At 43.2% G+C, this 21,193-nt stretch overlaps 1 protein-coding gene across 3 annotated transcripts in view; it reads left to right on the top strand.

The window, feature by feature from the left end:
- The window catches only part of TGFBR3 (transforming growth factor beta receptor 3), a 198,592-nt gene extending 177,850 nt beyond the window's left edge, over positions 1-20,742 (top strand). For 2 of the 3 annotated variants that reach the window (XM_044914556.1, XM_044914558.1), the window contains 3 exons: positions 2,467-2,508; positions 4,790-4,897; positions 17,278-20,742. In XM_044914556.1, coding sequence (XP_044770491.1) covers positions 2,467-2,508; positions 4,790-4,897; positions 17,278-17,396 — 269 coding nt within the window. In that variant the 3' untranslated portion in view covers positions 17,397-20,742. The remainder of the gene's footprint in view (positions 1-2,466; positions 2,509-4,789; positions 4,898-17,277) is intronic. The other variant, XM_044914557.1, reaches the window with a different exon arrangement.
- Positions 20,743-21,193: the final 451 nt, after the last annotated feature.

The following is a 21,193-nucleotide window of genomic DNA, read 5'->3' as shown; positions in this document are numbered from 1 at the left end:
AGGGGCGGAGTGTGTCCCAGGACGCAGCACACTTTTTCTGGGAAGGGTCAGCTGGTGAGTGTTTCAGGTCTGTTCCTCGCACAGTGCCTGCCCTGACGATTCTGGGCTGCTCCTACAGCATTGTAGGCATGGACAATATACAAATGATGTGTGTGGTTATGTTCAAAGAAAACTTTATTTATGGAATTTATTTATGGAATAGGTTTGACTTTCACATACTTTTCATATGTCATAAAATTTTATTCTTTGGGGTTTTTTTTCCAGTCACTTAGAAATACAGAATGTACTCTTAGTTCACAAGCCATACAAAAACAAGTGTTGGGCCATGATACAGCCACTCCGCCGCCACCCCCACCCCCCAGTTTGTGCTGTTCTCACTCTGAGTCACAAGTAGCTTCTTAATCAGTGCTCCCCTGCTAAGGACAGAGCAACACTCCCCAGTCATGTAGCCTCTGAAGCAGAATCTGGAATTTGGGTTCAGCCCCTGCCCTGATGCTTTCCAGCTGTGACCTTGGGCAAGTCACATGATAGCAGAGTCTCAGGATGCTCGTTTGTAAAATAGTGATAAGAATTCTTTTTCTGCCTCTCTCACAGGGCTGGTGTGAAACTCAAATGAGATTTGAACACGAAAGCATTATAGAAATGTCAAAGCATACAAGCACTGTTGTATAGCCTTGTTCCCAGCTCCCTCTGTTGTCTCCATTGTCAACATTCTAGTCATCCTTCACCGATTTCTGGCAGGCCTGTTCCATGCTAGGCTGAGCCCTGGGATGTCCAGATGAGTAAGAACTAGACCCTGCCCTCCAGGCAGAAAAGAATCTAGAGAATTACGATGTGATGGAGTATATGTAGGACAACAGGGGGGTGGAATAAGTCACATGGGTAGAGACTGGCCCTGCTGGGGTGGAGGTTGGAGGGAGAGTCAGAGAAAGTCTCCCAGTGAACATACCAACAAAGCAGGTCTGAGGGAGGAGGGTATTTCAGGGGATGGCTTGCAAAAGTATGATGATCAGAGCAGCATAGAGAATTTGGGGAGCTTAAGTAAGTATGAGGAGCCCAGCATGGGTGAAGGGCCCATTAGGAAAGGAGGCTAGCAACAGGTTGGTAGAGAAGGAAGGCAGAACTTTTGTGTGCCAGGCTGGAGTTTAGATTTTTTTCCTATGAGTGCAGGAAGTCATGGAGCAATTTAATCAGGTCAATAACATAATCAACTCTGGGCTCTGGAAAATTCACTCCGAGGGGAAAATATGGAGGAGGAAATATTTGGGGCAGGAGCAGGGGCAGTGGGTGGAAACAAGGAGACCAGTTAGGAAAGCTCTGTAATAATGCAAATGTATGATGAAAAGATGCTGAGTGGCACCTGGGTGGCTCAGTTGCATCCAACTCTTAGTTTCGGCTCAGGTCATGATTGTGAGATTGCCCGTCAGGCTCCACTCAGCACAGAGTCTGCTTGTCCCTCTCCTTCCCCCTCTGCCCCTCCCCCTGTGTGTGGGCGCGTGCTCTATCGCTCACTCAAATAAATAAATAAATAAATAAATAAATAAATAAATTCTTGGGTTTTTTTAAAGAATTTTTTATTCATTTGAAACAGAGAGATAGAGAGAGAGAGCGTGAGCAGGGGGAGAGGCAGAGGAAGAGGGAGAAGCAGACTCCCTGCTGAGCAGGGAGCCAGACATGGGAGTTGATCCCAGGACCAAGATCATGACCTGAGCCAAAAGCAGATGCTTAGCCATCTGGGCCACCCAGGCACCCCTAAATTCTTATTTTTTAAAAAAGGAGTTGAACTATAGGATAATAGCATTAAGGAAAGAAGAATAAGGACGCTTTGACAAAACTTACGTACATTTTTTCAAAGATCTTATTTATTTATTTATTTATTTATTTATTTACTTACTTATTTATTTGAGTGAGAGAGAGAGAGAGAGGAAGAGGCAGAGGGAGAGAGAATCCAAGCAGACTCTGCTGAGTTGAGCATGGAGCCTCATGCAGGGCTCGATCTCACAACCCTGAGATAATCTGAGCCGAAACCAAGAGTCAGATGCTTAACCCACTGAGCCACCCAGGCACCCCACAAAACTTGTGTACATTAAAAGAATTTTTTGAAAGTGGAAAAACATCATGAATACACTGGAGAAATATGGTATTTAAAGGTATTGAATCCTCTTGTAAATAAATATAAAGGTGTACACACACACATACATGCTGTCAGACTCAAATTCCTTAAGTTTGCCTTCAAGTTTTCTTCAGATTGGAGAGCCTGTACAATTGATTGTTGACAAAGTACAATGCTTAACATTTCTGAGTAGCCCATGTTACAGTTTTGACATCTAAAGAGGATAACTGACAAAGATCTCACAGAGTATTAACCAATAGGAAAGTGTCAATCTCTGCTGAGATTGTGATGAACTTTTGCTTAAAACTTGGTTTCTCTGTGGAATGCATCATCATTTTTTTTTTTTTTTCCAGAAACAGGTCCAAGCATTAAGGAACCGAGTCCAATTTCTCCACGTAAGTCTTCATGCATCTATTTCGAAAGGAAGCCTCCTGGGCTTTTTATAAGAATGAGTTGGTTATAGAGCATTTGGCAAACTTTGAGTTTTGATAAGAAGACCTCTGCTCTCATTCCCTGTCTCCCCCTTTTTTTCATAATCTCCTACTTTTTCCTTTCCTCTGTCCTTCCTTCATCCTCTTTCTTTTTTCCTGTCTGCCACTTTTAAATGTGAATTGGTGGACCCACTGGCATGTGTGGCCTTAATGGGAAGGTAGTAACTTACTTAGCTTTAGAGAGAGTTCATTATTTGTATACTTCTACCAGTTGTGATCTAAAACCGATAAATCACAGCTATGGGAGTGGTTTGCTTTACTTGTCATCGATAGTAGTTACCTGCTCAGGGAAGCAGTGCTAAGGAAACTAGTTGCTGTCTCTTTGAGACGATCTCTAGTCCAGTGGGGGTGTGCAAGGAAAGGGGAGGAGGGGGGACTTGTAAGAAAAAAAAAGAGAAGAGACCAACTACTACAGAATGATGCATTGGGATTTGTCTGAGCCAATTTTGTCACCATACAGAAGAAAATTCTGACCAAGAAATATTCCGGTGACTTACCCGTGGTTATAATTGGCATTCAGGCAGGACTATAACCTGGGCTTTCTGGCTTTGCACCCATAGCTCTTCTAGATGGTGTTGCCTTGTGGGGAGAATCTGTGCTTTTTTTCTTTCCTACAGCTCTCTAGGTTAGTCTCCATGGCTCACCTCATACACATAACAGTCTGGCGAGTTCCTTTATGCAAAGCACTACACTGTTACAATTAAGTGTCTTACTTCAACAATATCACGAAAGAGTATCATGAACCCACAAAGAGACACATGTGGATATATTTCTTTCATACTGACCCAGCCTGATTTTCATAAATGACATCTCCATTTTTAGAATTTCAGAGGAGTTTTCCTCAAAACTTTCAGTGGTGCCCCGTTTTTGCATCTGTAAGCATAAAAGGCAAATCATCTTTTAATACCTACAGACTAAATTAAGTGGAGTGTATGGTTTGGTTCGTCTTAACCGCCAGAGTTCTTCCCAGTTCATATTCCTTCCTCGGAATCCCCAAACCTTCTACAAACTCCTTTTGTTTACTCCCTGCCTTCGGCAGGTGAAGCAATGCTATCCCCATTTCCAGAAGTTGACACACCAAAGGGCATATGGCTAGAAAAGTAGCCACCAGGACTTGGAAATTCCAAAATTCCAAAATCTTTGGCAGCATGGCATACTTTTCCTGAGCCCTTACAAGTTCTGGGGCTGCTTGGAGGTGGGGAGGGGGGTGTCACATTTGTCCATACAACCAGATATTTTACACTGAAGTAAGATGAAAGGCAAAGGGATTTAATTTACATAGAGATCAGCCGGAGTTGCTTCTGACTCAAGAGGAACATAGAAATGGGATTGAGATAGTAGGGAGATCCTACACCCTAAATTTACATTTAAAAAAATAGACACCCTAGAAATTTTATTCAACTGAAAACCCTTTCTCTTGGAAGCTGATTTTAACTTCTTATAAGTGATTCATAGAAGGTAGTTCTCTTAAATGAAAGGAAATGTTCTATTTCTGTGGCCTGGAATTAATTTCAAATATAAACATCTTTGCCAAGTGGAGGAACAATTGGTTCTATTTATATGTTTTGCTGACCATAAAACTGACATAACTCCACAGTGAGAAGTATTTCCGTCCCCCTCATAGAAAGATCATGGTTAGAAGAGTGTTAAAAAGTAGGTTGTTTTAAATGACACAATACAGAATTGTTAGGATGGAGGGTTTGATCTGAGGGGACCAGCGAAACGTTAGAATCTATAGGAATAGTTGATCCTTACCTTATGTTTCCTCCTTGTCCACCCCCTATCTTCCTATTACCTCTCATACCTATAAATGTCCGCGAAAATGTATTTGTAGATTATTTGAAATGTGTTTTCTCTGTGTTTTCTTGTCTCGTTGTTGGAAGTGTTTGATGAATAAGAAGCAATGTGCCACATTGCGATAATGGGAGCTCAGTTCATTTTCCAAAGCATCTTCAGACTGAGGATGCAACCTGAGGCTATCTTGGAAATCTGATCATTTCATTTTTCTTTTGAGGAAAAAAAATGTGCAAGTTTTGAAGACATTGCATTTGGTTGGGATTCTCATTTTGTCCTCATTTTCTTAGTCCGTGCCCAGCCTTCTTGACAGTGCTTGTGAAACAAATACAAAATTGCAACATCTGGTGCAGACTCACTGAAAGTATGTACTGGCTTCCCTTCCTTATAGCAGTTTTCCACGGTCTGGACACCCTCACCGTGATGGGCATTGCGTTTGCGGCGTTTGTGATCGGAGCGCTCCTGACGGGGGCCCTGTGGTACATCTATTCTCACACAGGTGAGTGTGACCATCGAATATTAGTTGGTGTGTGTCCTATGTGTCTGCCACACAGCAGACATTTCAGTGTTTCGTGACATGGATGAGTGGATGGAATAATAATGAACGAGAGAGAAAGGTCATTCCCACAGTTTGCACATGGACATATTTGGCATCAGTTGGGTTTTGCAAAAATATTATTTGCTTTAAGCACCGTTAGAAAAGGAATGTTTACACTATGCTAATTGCAATTGAGATGTTGGTGAAGGTTAGCTACTAATAAAGCTATTCTGTGGTTAGGGTTTAATTAAAGAAAATTGATGTAGACAAAATGGAAATAAAAACCCTTCCCTCAACGCTCAAGACTTCAGTACAGACGTATGAATGGGCAGGAAGTGAAAAAGGAAGCTAAGATTTTATTACCATATTTGCCAAGAGGCTGAGCACTGTCCACCAGAGTCCCCAATCTCAATGACTTCAACCAGAATTTCTTGACCCTTTTAAAACCCATGCCATGTCCTCTTTTTTTTTTAAGATTTTATTTATTTGTCAGAGAGAGAGAGAGAGCACAAGCAGGGGGAGTGGCAGGCAGAGGGAGAAGCAGGCTTCCCACTGAGCAGGGAGCCTGATGCAGGGCTCAATCCCAGGACCCTGGAATCATGGCCTGAGCTGAAGGCAGACACTTAACCAACTGAGCCACCCAGGCGTCCCGCTATGTGCTCTTTGATAAGCATGAAATTCTCATGTCTTTCTTCTATAAAGTTATTTAAATTTTTTTAAAATATATTTTCATGAATTGCAAACAAAAATGGTGAAACAAAGCACTTTGTTTTCAAACTATGTTCCTCTTCCCCCAAAATTCTTATGTGCCCCCGCACCCTTCTCTTGCCCCTTCCCCTCAATCCCAAGGTTGAAACCTTCTGGCCTGAGCAGAGAACCTGTTCTGACCCCAGTACAGAGGGCAGGCCTGGCAAGGGGGTTCTAGTGCAGTGGGGAAGAAACAAATGGACTGCTTACTTCCTTCTTAGTTTCCGTGCAGATAGATATAGCCAAGAAAGATATGCATTTGGGGGTATGTCTAGTGAGCTAGCTGGGCTTCTATGTCCTTGGATCCTTGCAGTTTACACTGTGAACCCAGGTAAATTGTGCTTGATTTATCAGTCAGAGGCCGTGGCAGGTTCAGCCTTTCTGTTTAGAATTTCATTAATTTTCCACTGAACCAATGAATGCCTTCATCTTTGGCCTTACCTTGCGCCATTCAACCAGACAATCTGAAAAGAAGACTGCTTTAAAGGGAGGAGAAGTACGGAAGGGCATTTTGAGAAGTCATATCTTAATCCTTACCAGAATTTTCACTTCAAATACTGCATCCTCCAACTGAGTCATTTTGGATTGTGGCAGAACGAATCCTTTTGTGCCTAGCTTGGGGAAGTCCCACAGTCCAAAGCAAAAGTTGAGGAGAGTGTAATAGTGGGGCTTTGAGTCCTCAGATTCTTGTTCCTAGTTTGAGGGAGGTATATTTCATATGAGAGAGAAAATACGACTCTTAACCTTACATGTAATGATTCTGAGGATATACAAACCACTGTGAATCGAGTTAGGAATAGTCTTCCTTGTGAACAGCTCATACAAAGCACCAGAAGGGACAGCTTTTAGCGGAGTAGCATTTTAGAATAAATACTTTGCCACGGGAATATGGACACATTCAGATCTCACACTAGCCGTTTCTCACAATCTTTCCCCATGTCCTGCGTGGCTAGGAGGTTCTAGGGCTGTTGGCAGCTTCTGCTGTATGTTGGGAATGAACTTGAAACTATGCCAAGAAGACTCTGTAGCCCTGAGGATTTTATATGGGCTTAACATGTGCCTGCTGAGCCCTGACTAGCCTTGGCCATTGAGCTACACCCTCAAACCCTGAGAGTTCATCTAAGGCCAGGTAGGGCCAGGAAGCCAGGTCCAGCTACCGCATAGCCCTTGCTCTTGGCACACACCCCACTGAACTCACTCTGATAATCCCCGACTCTCGTGCACAGCCAAGCTCACAAACCTGATAAAAAGCCTTTATTGCTCTGCTCATTAAATTCCCAAGTTTAGGGGCACCTGGGTGGCTCAGTCGTTAAGCGTCTGCCTTCAGCTCAGGTCATGATCCCAGGGTCCTGGGATCGAGCCCCACATCGGGCTCCCTACTCTGCAGGAAGCCTACTTCTCACTCTCCCACTCCCCCTGCTTGTGTTCCCTCTCTCGCTGTCTCTCTCTCTCTGTCAAATAAAATCTTTAAAAAAAAAAAAAAATTCCCAAGTTTATTGTTTCTGCTCCCTTCCCCTACAAACCAGAGACTGAAGGGGAGGAGTTTTTACATTTTGTTAATATAGAAATAGGCTTGGAAATAGATGAAAGAAAAACAAAACCCAAAAACCCTTCCTGTTATGGTTTCCAGCAATATAAGTTACGCTGATTTGGAAGTTAAAAGGTTTATAGACACTGTCATTTGGGCTCTAACCCTGCTAGCATCACATGTGATAAAGCTTCAGAATGACTTTTTACTAACAGACGTAGCCTCTGGTTCATTTTAAAGACTTCTCCTAAGGGAAGCCAACATCACATGAGTGTGAAGAAGGCTCGCTTCAGACCCCAGTGGTACTATCCTGTCCAGAACTCCTTCGTTTTCATATCTGGATCAGCTAAGCGGCAAGTTTAGATGAAGAAAGATCATAATGCAGTAGCCAGTGGAGAGAAGTGTGTATACAAACACAGACTCAGTGCGTTCAATTTCTGCAGTAATCTAAGCTGTGGAACTCAGACCTTATATGGCATAATTTGGGGTTCGAGCAGCATCTGCCTCTGTGTCAGAAACAATCCTTAATTTAGACAGATTCTCTTTGATTATGCTTTCTGTTCCTTCTGAACACAGAGCACAAAACCAAGTCACATGTTTGAATTGGGGTTATCTATTTACATACCTGTAATGTGTGTTAGTCTAAGAAAGCTGGATCCCTCCTTTTTCATACCATAGCTTTGGGCACCATAAGGGATACTTCCTTAAGGCCATATTAACCCTGTTTGGAAAACTCCATTCCTTTTTTTTTTTTTTTTTTTTTTAAGATTTTATTTATTTATTTGACAGAGAGAGACACAGCGAGAGAGGGAACACAAGCAGGGGGAGTGGGAGAGGGAGAAGCAGGCTTCCCGCAGAGCAGGGAGCCCGATGCGGGACTCGATCCCAGGACTCTGGGATCATGACCTGAGCTGAAGGCAGTCGCTTAACCAACTGAGCCACCCAGGCGCCCCGGAAAACTCCATTCCTGAAACTTACTTTCTCTACTGAGATGGTGCGAAAGAGAAGGAGCAGTTGGAATGGAAATGGTGCTAGAAAGGAACCGTAGAATCTTGATGCTCCTGAGAGCCCTACTAGTTCAAGAGTCGCAAATCTGTAGTCCATAAAGGTTTTTTTGAGGTGAGGGGCAAAAGTATTTACTTTTATTTTTTAGTAAAACTTTCTAGCCTTATCACAGTAGTACCTGCACATAGTTTAAAGGCTGAAATAGTTCTATAAGAACTATTGTTCATGTTATGAAGGACATGAGTCCCCTACTGCCCCACTCCCTTTTCTTGCTCCTCAGAGCACCATTTTTGATTCTTAGCTGATTATTTTGGACATTAATCCATAAATCGAAATAATAGGAGTATAATATCGCCACTTGTTATCACTTTTAGGCCTTTTCTGTCCACCTCCTACAATGGAAAATGAAAATTTACTTCCTTTTCATTCCTGTGCCCCAATTATACATTCATGCCCCTAATTGCCCCCCTATTTCCACCATCCTCCTAACAGAATTATACTGAAATTTTGGGTAGATCAGTATTTACTGTTTACATTACTATGACTACCTAAGTGCTAATCACAATTTAGCTATGTAATATATTATTGTTCCTTCTGCATGATTTTTTTTCTTCTAGAGAGAGAGAGAGAACATGCAAGTGGGGCTCTGAGGGGCAGTGTGCAGACGGAAAGAGGGAATCCCAAGCAGGCTCCACACCCAGTGTGGAGCCCAATGTGGGGCCCAATCTCACGACCCCGAGACCATGACCCGAGCTAAAACCAAGAGTCGGACACTTAACCAACTAAGCTACCTAGGCGCCCCATTCCTGCATGACTTTTAATTTTCCCTAGAATTAATGATCATCTCCCCCCGCACACACATGAGCTTAGTTTTCTGTATACTTCTCACTAATTCATCTGTTGACTCTCTGCCAGTGGACTCAATTTTCTCTTAACACATTCAGATAACAGATCTTCTTCTGATTCATTTCCTTCACTAAATCTTTCCTGGAGCCTTCTTACCTGTTCCTGTCTGAACTGGTCACCCTCTCTGTTTGGACACTGCTATCTTCTTATATTCTTTCACCACCATTCTGGGGGTTGCCTGCACTTTGGAGTTTTGAATGGCTTGTATCATCTATCCCATGTCTTCCTCCTTCTTTGCTGAAAAGGTACATAAGAAGTAAATGTTTGTCACACCTTGCATATCTGAAAATATCTTCAGTTTATACAAACACATGGTAGATAGTTTGGCAAAGTATGGAATTTTAGGTCATAAATAATTTTCCTTCAGAATTTTAGAAGCACTCTTCATTGACCTTTAGCTCTGAAGATTGCTTTTGGGAAACTCAAAGCCATTCAGATTCCTGGCCTGTTTGTTGTTGTTGTTGTTGTTGTTGTTTTGGTTTGGTTTGGTTTTTTCTGGAAGAAATTTTACAACAGTCCTTGATTTAGGTGTATTTTCATACATTATGCCAGGCATTAACCGAGTCCTTTCAGTCTAGAAACTCATGTCCTTGAGCATTAACATTTTTAGAATTATTTGTTTTCTCCTATTTTCTGTGTTCTCTCATTCTAGAAATCATTTTAGAATTGAATCTCTTGGGGCACCTGGGTGGCTCAGTCAGTTAAGCATCCTACTCTTGATTTTGGCTCAAGTCATGATCTCAGGTTCATGCAGTTGAGCCCCACATCAGGCTCTGCACTCAACAGGGAGTCTGCTTGAGATTCTTCTCCTCTCCTTCTGCCCAGCCCTCTCTCTCTAAAAAAAAAAAAAAAAAAAAGAACCTTTTGAACGATAACCTAATTTTCCTTTCTTTTCTGTTTTCCACTTTTTCCCTTAATTTCTAAGAGATTTCTTCACCTTTATCTTTTAGTTTCCTACTGAATTTTTATTTTTTATTTATTTTTTAAAATATTTTATTTATTTGTCAGAGGGGGGTGGAGAGAGCACAAGCAGGGGGAACAGCAGGCAGAGGGAGAAACAGGCTCCCCACTGAGCAGAGAGCCTGACGCAAGACTCGATCCCAGGACTCGATCATGACCTGAGCTGAAGGCAGACACTTAACTGACTGAGCCACCCCAGGCGCCCCAGTTTCCTACTGAATTTTTACATACTGTATTCAAATCTTTAAATTCCAAAACATTTTTCCTATGAATCAAAAATATATATCCTATTTTTATCTCATGAGTATAATATCTTATCTCTCTGAGAAGACTAAAATAGGATTATCTAAGAATGAGTAAGTTTTGAGCTTGTGGATGGGACATACTGCTTGTGAACTTCCCTTAGGGTGATCTGGCTGGGCCTTTTATCGGAAGAACTCCTGATAACACATCTTTGGATCTTTCCTCTTGAGCTCATCAGGTTTTCAGTAAAACAGGTTTTCCTGTTTTCTTTCTCGAGGGTGTAGATCTGGCTGTCAGTGTTCTGGGGGTCCTCTTTCAGCTGGGTTCTCTGCTCTCAGCTGTCCTGGTGTTGGTCAGACTCTCTGTTTCATCTTGTGGAGAGTAAACTTCCTGTTTTCCTCCCGGCTGAAGAGGGGCAGGGTCCCACCACACAGAGTAAAGAAGGGGATTTAGGGAAATCTCACTGCTACTTATACGGGAGTCAGCCAACCCCAGTGCTTGCAGCCCCATGTTTACCCTCTCTTTTGGGGTATCTGATGCCACCATTTCTTGAGTTTTTGAGGGTTCTGGGTTATACCTTGGTTGTTTCTCAGCTTTTCTTACTGTTGGCATAGGTTCTGGCTCTCTTAAATCTGCTAGGTCACTCACCCATTTCTTCACCAGTTTCCAATATTTTACTGCTGTTGTCTCCATTCCTATTTTTCTTCTTCTTCTTCCTCCTCCTCTTCCTCCTCCTCTTCCTCCTCCTCTTCCTCCTCCTCCTCCTCTTCCTCCTCCTCCTCCTCCTCCTCCTCCTCCTCTTCCTCCTCTTCCTCCTCCTCTTCCTCCTCCTCTTCCTCCTCCTGTTCCTCCTGTTCCTCCTCTTCCTCCTCCTCTTCCTCCTCCTCTTCTTCCTCGTCCTCCTCCTCTTCCTCCTCTTCTTCCTCCTCCTCTTCCTCCTCCTCTTCTTCCTCCTCCTCCTCCTCTTCCTCCTCTTCCTCCTCCTCCTCTTCCTCCTCCTCTTCCTCCTCTTCCTCTTCCTCTTCTTCTATCTTGCAGGTTTATGCCTTTTAATTTTGGTGAGATTTTCCTCCAGGCCTTTGTGTAGGTTGCAATTCTGTACCAGTTAATGTCTCAGTCTCTTGATATCCTAACTGTAATGATTTCAGTAGCTCACCCTGTAAGAAGAGTGAACTAGACTATTTTTAGTTTAGAGAAGTTTTCAGCTGCTGTTTATCAGTTTCTAAAGTTGTGCCTCCCCATTCTCCAAGCTAAAAACACTTTCCTTTTGCAAACAAATCCATGCAGGAGGATGGGTTGGTTAGATGTTGTCATCATTTACCTTTACTTTAACTTGCCTTATGGCCCCTGAACAGAATGTACTCAAATTATCTGAATGTACATCTTTTTATCTGATGATAATAAGAGGAAGAGGAGAGGAAGAGGGAAAAGGAAGGGGGTCCTGGGGGGAGGCCGCCCTCCACGTGTATCTGTACAACCCTTGGACTTGAAGCTCTACTTCCACTGCTAGCCTTGTTACCTGAGCCAGGTATATTAACCACATTTCCTTTTAGTAAACATAAACCTGATCCCTATTCTCCAGGATTATTGGCAGTAAGAACGCTTAAGCAAGAATGCATGTGAAAGGTCTCCTGAACTCCCAAGTCCTCCAAAAATGTAAGATACTGAAGGTTTCTCAGATGTGTAGGCAGAGAAAAATCTAAGAGTGGAAGGAATGCTGCATTTCACAGAACAAAATAAAATGCTGAGGTCTTGAATTAGGTGTGCCTTTCCTAATCCCTCAGGCTTCTATTCAGCAATCCTGAATTGAGCCAACTATGTGTTGTTTTTTTTAAATTTTATTTATTTATTTGAGAGTGAGAGAGAGAGAGCACAAGCAGGGGGAGCAGCAGAGAGAGGGGGAGAAGCAGGCACCCTGCTGAGCAAGGAGCCCGATGCGGGACTGGATCCCAGGACCCCAGGATCACGACCCGAGCCGAAGGCAGATGCTCAACTGACTGAGCCACCCAAGTGCCCCCATACTATGTGTTCTTAAAGCAGAAGTCAAGCACATCCTTAGGTTTACCTGAGTCAGATAAGAGCTTTTAATTAGGAGAATCTGGGGGGGGCTTCCTATGTTTCTAGAAATCTGAAGTTTCTTCAGGCTCCCAAGTTTAGTCCAGGTGAAGAGAGGAGCAGCAAGACAGGTATGACTAAAGTAGGGGGTAAGAGACTCAGTCCCGGCAATCAGAAAGATCCAGGTGGGAACCCAGGTGCGACCATAAAGACGGCAGGATCCACCGTGTGTAGAGTTAAGAAGCTATTGTACATTTATGACTTAATAAAATAATTCTAAAGGAAAACAAAACAAACAAAAAAGTAAGATAGCTACAGGGCGCCTGGCCAGCTCAGGTGGTAGAGCAGGTGGACTCGATCTTGGGGTCGTAAGTTGGAGCCCCACGTTTGGGTATAGAGATTCCTTAAAATAAAAATCTTTTTAAAAATAAAAAATAAAGTAAGATAGCCATAGAAAACCAAAATGCAGGTGCAAATAGGTTGGCCATACTGCAGGAATATAGAAAGAAAGCGATAGGCAGGATATTCTGAAAGGTCTTTTTTTTTTTTTTTAAGATTTTATTTATTTATTTGACAGAGAGAGAGTTAGCGAGAGCAGGAACACCAGCAGGGGGGAGTGGGAGAGGGAGAAGCAGGCTTCCCGCGAGCAGGGAGCCCGATGTGGGACTCGATCCCAGAACCCTGGGATCATGACCCGAGCTGAAGGCAGATGCTTAGTGACTGAGCCACCCAGGCGCCCTATTCTGAAAGGTCTTAAAGTCCTGCCTTGCAGGATTCCTGGTTGGCTCTTTCTGTTAAGTGTCTGCCTTCGGCTCAGGTCATGATCCCAGGGTCCTGGGATCGAGCCCCACATCGGGCTCCCTGCTCAGCGGGGAGCCTGCTTCTCCCTCTCCCTCTGCTTGTGCTTTCTGTCTCTCTGTCAAAAAAATAAATAAAATCTTAAAAATAAATTCATTCATTCACTCATTCCTGCCTTGGAATATTTCCCCCTTTCCTCATAAATTATAACAACATCAAATTTACCCCTCATGCTGAGTTTGCCTGCAGAAGGAAAGTCTTTTAGCTCAGAAAGTAGGGAGGGACAATTTTTGAAAATGATAAATAGTGATTGAAAATTTCTACAAACTAATGGTAGTCTAGTTCACTCTCCTTACAGGAGTAAGCTTGTAAAATAATTACAGTTAAGATATCAAGAGATTAAGACATTGATTGGTACATAATTGCAAACAACACATTGGCGTAGCGGACAGTATCTTTTTCTTTCCAGCATCAAGTAATATTAAATCTAAATCACCCCCAGGCATATGGTTTTCAATCCGGTGCCTAAGTATCTTCCAAGAAAGAGATTCCATAAATTCCCCTTATAACTAACCAGTCCCCACAATCAGCAAGTTCTTTTCTCTGTGACCTAAATCCTTTTTGCTACCATTTAAACTCATTTCCTCAAGTTCTGCCCTAAAGAGAGATAAAGAACAGCTGTCTGCTCTTCTTTATAATAATCCTCTTTGGGTGATATTTGCAAACTTTCTCCTTTGGGCTAAATGTTTGAGATTCCTCTCACCTTTCTTTAAAATTCTTCTGTTGTTGTTTCCCCATAGAGCCTCTCTGTTCACATCTTTCTGTGATAAAGTTTCTCCCCCACGACCTGCCATGCTGAAAGACACAGAGATAAGAATCCAGTTGTAAAGTAGACTGCCAAAGGTGGCAGGAAATCAGATTTGGACAACTCCATGTCAAGCAAAAGAAAACATTATCCCTTAAGAAATATATTTTTCTATTTCTGAAAGCATCTTTGGCAATAGCTCAGCTCAGCCACAGGCGAATATGTGAGCTGGGTCAAATTAGTTCTAACACACCCTCCTCCAAATGCCTCTTCCCTTACTACCCTTCCTCCCCATATCTCTCTTCCTCAGTGGGGTGTGAAATTTTAGGAGCAAAGTGTGAAGACTGAACACATTTCTTCCGATGGCCAACTATGATGTTTATGAGCAGCAAGGATCCTTCCTTGGACTCCTTATATTTGCTAAGTGGGGCTACTCTGCTTAGTCCTGTGGTCCTCGCTGCCCATCTTCTCCAGAAGAAGGGTGGTTGTGTTTGTCACCCAAGGGATGTGTTAGAGAAAGTCAGTACTCCAGGAAATGAGAGGTCACCGTGATAGAGAGCAGAAAACCAAAGGGCCCAGCTCAGAAAACCCAGGGGAACTCTATTGGCTTTTTAAGCAGAAGTGTCTGCACATTAAACTTTGTTTCTCATGGTGACTTTTTCTGTAGCACCACCTCCATCAGACAAAGAAAAACTTTGTCTTAATTTCTGAGAAGGTAAAAGTTTTTAATAACTTGGTTATATTGAGAAATCTGATGTCTTACATGTGAAAACAGCCACCACGGTAGAAGAGGGTATTTTCCGTATTTCTGGGCAGATTCTCAGATAAAGATTCTCTTTGGCTTGGCACATTATTGGCTCAAAGTCAGGAGATTATTTTTTTTCCTAATTTTTTCCCCTCAAGTGTAGTTGCCACACAGTGTTACGTTAGTTGCAGGTGTCCAACATAGTGATTCCTCAAGTTTATACATTCTGCAACGTTCACTGCAAGTGTAGCTACCATCTGTCAGCATATAATGCTGTTTCAAAGTCAGTAGATTATTAGGTTAAATTGACTTGTACACCATGGTGAATGCAATCTTGAGTATAGGGGGCTTCTTGGTTTTGAGCTTTCATTTTGGACAGTGTTTTGCATTAGCACCAGAGTTTCCAAAACTGGAAGTTGAAAGACCTTTTTAATAGGCACTGATTAAAATAAACTGGCATGGCAACAAATTGTATTTGGCAAATAGACATCAGAAAGCAAGTATTCAGACTTCCTGGGCAGGGAGTAGAACTGGCACCTTTCCTGACTCAGAATAATCAAGCACATGTCCAGGTCTGGATGAGACGCTTGTTCATTGTCGACAAATGAGGCAAGGCCATCTTGCGTTAGCTGCTATCAGGCTGCACAAATGAAGTCCAGGTGAGCCAGAAGGAGAGGTGAGGTGTCGATTCCTCCTGCTTTTCTGGTATATCCTCTATTTAAATGGGGAAAAGATGTTTTTAAAATGTACTTCACGCACAGCCACATTCGTCCTTCTAATTGATAACATAAGGATCCAGCTTGGTGTGGATCAACATGTGGGTTTAAGGGAGCTGAATTTTTAAAATATATCACGAGTCGTTCAGGTCTCTGTAGGCTTTTGGTTTTTTTTGTTTCTGGGTTTTTGTTTTGGTTTGGTTTTTGACATCAGAATAGCTAAGAGATTTGATTTCCTTCTAGAAATAAGCTCCCACTCTGGGGAAAGTGAATTTCTGGCAGAAAAGTCACTGTCAATAAGGCAAATTTCCCCATCTTTTATTACATACATCCATGCAGGGTAGAGGGCAATGCTGGGGAGGGGCCAAAATATAGATTGCCTTAAAAAAAAAAAAAACCCAAGAAGAGTGAAAATACAGTTTCTCTGCCTCTGAGGCATATTGACCCCCTATCCCCTCTCTATCCCACCAATCCCAGAAGAAAAGATAATCAGAGGAAATCCAGCACGGGCCAAATAATGCAGCGAGCATATAAATGCCGTAAGGTTGATGCCAGCATGTGTGTGGTAGTTGTGTGGTTTATGAAATGGGTGACAGGGAAAGCTGTAACCAGACGCTAGGGCAGGAGCCGGTTCTACATTTCGCAGAGCTGCTTTTTTGGCAGAGTCTTTTGAGGGGCCCCAGCAAGGGAATGGAAGTAACGGGCTAAGATCCTGCCCTTGAAGCGTAGAGCCTTTGCTCTGTGAGTTTTGTTTTAATGAAGTGGCCAGAGGGTTGCTTATCTCTCTGGCTGATAACTGTGTATTTCAGCATGACAGGAAAGAGGAGGCTCATTCATCAAGAGACCTGGCCCTCTGGGGCTTCCCACATTGGGGGAGGAGGAGCGCCAGGAGACCGCTGACCAGAAGTTTATTAAGTTTATGCTGTGACTTTTCAGAGAACATGCAGTGTTTTTCGTTGGAGCGCTGATCACTTTTCCCTACGCAGAGCCATTTTTTGAGGGCCGCCCTGAGACCATTTTCGCTGAAGAAAAGACTTCCCTCTAGGGCCTTTTGCAGTGCTAAATGCAAACCATGTGTGTGACCCCAGGGGTTCCTCCTCCTCCAAAGCACTGCACATTTGGCGCAAGGAATGGGCTTCGTTAAAATGCAGTGGGATGTGTCATGAAAAGTGGGATGCTTCATGTGTTAGGAGATACTCTCGCTGCACCCCCAGCGAACTGCAGGATGGAGGAGGTGGTTCGCTGGCAACCACGCTCCCCGCGTGCGATCAGCTCAGCTCCTCCCCCGCAAAGATTTTTCTGGGAGCAGGCTTGCCCTAGAGTCCATTTCTCAGGTGAGTTGTGGGCTTGGGGCACACAGCTCTCTGCTACAGCTCCAGCAAAGTGGAGGCTCACCACCCCCATTTTGAGCAAGTCGATTCAGAAAAAGGCCCCGCGAGCGGCCAGGCCTCTCTCGCTACGGTGTAAATGTGTCACCCTGCAGACCTCTCCGTGCGAAGAGGCACACACTGCGTAGTGCACACAGTACACGTGGTGGTGGTTTCTTCACGGGGCCGAGGCACCGACATTCGGAGGCTTCAGTGGCCTCTGTCGGGTCTTAGTCGCTAAAACTGCCCATCAGTCAGCTTGAAAACCCTTCTCTTCTCGCCACGCAAGAGGCTTTAAAAACACCAACACACCGAAGGCCTTTCTGTGGGAGGCCCGGTCGGCTTGCTTCCACCCGTGGCGCCCAGAGAAACAGCGGCTGAAACGGGCGGACGGGGAAACGGTCCGGTGAGGGATGCACACAGGTCACACGCGTCTTCCTTTGTCCCTTTCCTTCCTTCCCCGCAGGGGAGACGGCGGGCAGGCAGCAAGTCCCCACGACGCCGCCGGCCTCGGAGAACAGCAGCGCGGCGCCCAGCATCGGCAGCACGCAGAGCACGCCCTGCTCCAGCAGCAGCGCCGCCTAGCCGTGGCGCCGCCAGCGCCAGCCCGGGGCCCGCAGCGCGGCCGCGGCCTCGGAGGACGGCGTCGCCGCGCCCCTGCGAAGAGGGAGGGATTTCCCTGCCGAGACCACCTGTCGTATTCGTCCCCGCCCCCCCAGGGCTAACCCCCGTGTGACCCCTGGACTTCCGTAGCGCACTAGAACTCACGCGAGAAAGCCGAGGTGGCGGCCTTCTCCACCAGCCCCGCACAGGCTTGGGGGCTTTCAATGTGAAACACATGCCAGTTTTCAAAATGCTGCTTTGTCCAGGTAAGACTATCCGTAAATTGGGGCCCTGAGATTTATCCTGACGCGAGGAGTCGGTAAGAGGATAAGAAGCAGGCAGTAGGACCCGTGAGGAGATACGGCCGAAGGTTCTTGGGTAACTGAACCAAGATGTAAGACGACAGGAGTACTTCAGGATTTTCTAAGTGTGTTCCTCCACGTCTAATCTGCACCTTCTGGATGCACACTTCTCACTTTGCTGTCACACCCTCTAGGGGCTGACGTTCTCGGCTTGACGGGTGCTGCCCTCGGGGACTGCATCCTGACACACATCACAGCAACATTCCTTTCTGGTGCCCTGGGCCAAAACCCGAGCTGATGACCTTATCAGCTTCCCCCTTCTCCCGCACTCGCACACCGACTGCAAAAATGTCTTAATGCAAATTTTGTATTTCTTTATAAGTAGATAGAAATTGAAAATGGCCAAAGTCTGGGACTGCAGATTTGTGCCCATTTATGACCTTGTGTTCGGAAAAACTCATGCATAGATGGGGGCAAATTTAATTTTAAAGTAGAAGAGGAATTTGCACAGTAAGGTATATGCAAGGACAGGTATAGACTGTGTCATCTGGCACATTCGTTTTCTCAGTTAAAAAAGAGAATTCATTCCCCTTTTTAAAATGCCCTATGCCTCCGAGTTGGAACTTACTCTCAAATGTATTTGGGAGAATTCGTGTTTCCACTCAAAACACGTCAACCTTTTTAATAGACCCTTTTGTACAAAGCGAAGCTCTTGTTCGTGCAAATGCACAGCAGATCCTGTTGGATTCCGGTTGGTTATCTGAACAGTGTCACCAAGTCTGCCAAGAAAGTGCTGAGATCTGGAAAAGGGCACTCATTTGGGACTGCTTTAGTTCTCTTGCCTTAAATGTTTTCCAAACTCAAAAAGGATTTGAGGTGGATTTCATTAAAATGGAATAATATGATGCCACTTTGCAGCTAAAATAAGCTCAACTGATACCTCTGTGTTAAAAAAAAAAAAAGACTGCCAGAGGGAAATTTCCATGCCAATTCATTTACTACTGAGGATAGCTTCATTGCAGGTAAATATTAACCTTTTTCCAGAATTCTCCCCAAAATGACTCAGAAACCTACAGAGAAGGCTAGATTCTACCCCAAAATATTCATAAACAAATCTCGCCGCCCTTAAAATAAGGAAGTTGTGCCTAGTTCACTGAATGGAACCCTAAGTAGAAAATGTTGATGACACCCAAGACCTGAAGGCAGTGTCTAAAAGGCACACAAGTAGGTGGAGATACTGAGAGTCATTGTTAGGATACTGATAGATCATACTAGTCACTGATAGGACAGATATATTACCCACTCATAGAGTAATACTCTGCTTTGAGAAGTGTGGATACTCAATCTGGATAATATGAACCAAAACAGATTACTTGAGAGCTACGATTTCGAGGCTATCTACATTGATTTCTTGAAAATTTTGCAGATTTCCACATACAAAAGAAGATATGAGATTAGAGAATTTATTTCCTTCAGTTAACTTTTTAACACAAGGGTATCAGAATGGAGGAATTAGATGATGCTACCTGTGTTTGAAAATAATGCGCTTTGCCTAACCTTCAGCAGAATGTATTGTTTTAGCATATTCTATGTATAAAAAAGTTTAAAGATGTCTTCAAGGAAGACTAGAGTCTTTAAGTCACTTATAGCTATATTTTACTACAAAAATTTGTGTATAAAGATATATTTAAGTGTTTTCGATAAATTTAAATTACTCCATATGAAATGTTTAATTTCAGTTACTGTGAATTCTTTTGATCAGTTCTTTGCTGTTTAAAAAACCCTTTCCATCCTATTAAAAAGAAAATTAGCTATTAAGAGGTATTAAAAGATCCAAATCTTCAGATGGGCAGGGTTAAAGCCTTTCGTGATTATATTTAAATGTATATTTTTGAGAGAGATGCTACATTGCCAATGATTTTATACATAATTTAAAATTAATTTACAAATTTATGGATGCAAACCAAAAGATTTTAAAAGAAAGAAAAACATCACCTTTTATTTGTTTAGGTCTTACTGTCGGAAGTATTATTCAGATCAAGAAATCTGTTGATAAACCTGATCCCACGTTAATTGGAGAGTGAATGTCATTAGGTATCTCAGAAATGTCTCTAAAAAATGTTTCTAAAGAAAGTGTTATCTCCCTAGCTTCTTATTACATTTCCAATCGCTTCATACTTCACAGTTTCAATACAAAATACAAGCTATACTTTATAACAAGTTCTGCGAGTTTCTTTAAAACTGTTGTTATATTCCAGTTAAATGCTTCTGTCTACAAAGTCTTTCGTTACTTCAGCAGGCTACACCCTATTCACAGAGACCATTTGGTTTTGTTTGTTGTTCAAGCTAAAGCTATGTTGAAATGCTCTAAACTCCCAAGGCAGAGGGTCCGTGTAATGCCCTCTAGCTTTTCGTGATGTGTTTACCAGCAATTACTCTGTATTTTAAGAGTCAGAGACATCTGTCTGAGCTGTTTCTATAGCATTTTCTATACAAACAAATGAAAATGGTCTTTTCCTTGTCTGTAATAAGATTGTAAACCCATTTTCTGTGAGTGTTCTGTAGTGGGCATGGTTGTGGGTGTGTGGGGTGCGCACACGCGTGCCACTCTTTTCGTACTGTAACTACCTCATGGTGTGAGTGATGCTCGTACTGCTGGGTGTGTTAACAGAGCACATTTTGTTGGGTGACTTGTGTGTGTGTGACCTTTTTCCTGTTTGTTTTATCTGGGGGTTGTTCATGAAACTGACAGATGTTTTTCTAAAAAGGACTATTATCAGTTTCCAAATACAATACTTCTCTCTTCTGGTTTTTCCTGAGTGAGCCTGATTTTGTTGCTGTTTTTCATCTATCAGGGTAAAAAGAGTACCCTTAAAATCCCTGTGGCCAGTTTGAACACCCCTGTTGTATTCTTTTCTCTGTTCAATGTGTTGGCAATTTTATGAACATGCTTAGATGTATAGTTTTGATAACCACAGTTTTAAGTCCTTTATCTGTGCATAATAAAAATGATATATATCAATTTATTAATGCATGTCTTGTTTGGTTGTCATTAAATTCTATCCTCAGGTTGATGTAACTTTTTCCTTGTGACTTTCTCCTAAATTGATCGTCTGTTCCAACTGTGTTGGTGAGGGGTCCGGAGTGAAGAGGCTAAGAGAAAACCCTAACTCAGTAGAGCAGAGGGAAAGAATGGATAGACCAGAAGAAATGTTCAGCAGGGGCTGTCACTGTTCTTGGAAAAATGTGGGCGGCCCAGAAGTGGGTGTCAGCCCCTGCATCCATTCCTGGCCTTTCTGTCAACCTCCTAGAAGCAAGGAATGGGAAATAATAGTATTTGGATCTCCACATACCCCAGTGCTGCTTCCAGCATTCTCTATGGACCTGGATAACCACCACCTTTTAACTGCCCAAGCCAGAAATCTGGAAATCTAACTCGACTCCTCTTTGGCTTCCCACACCAAATTAATAAGTCCA

Source organism: Neomonachus schauinslandi, chromosome 4 (genome assembly GCF_002201575.2).
Source record: "Neomonachus schauinslandi chromosome 4, ASM220157v2, whole genome shotgun sequence".
NCBI lineage: Eukaryota > Metazoa > Chordata > Mammalia > Carnivora > Phocidae > Neomonachus > Neomonachus schauinslandi.
The sequence above is the reverse complement of the archived record's forward strand: the minus strand, read 5'-3'. Positions and strand labels throughout refer to the sequence as shown.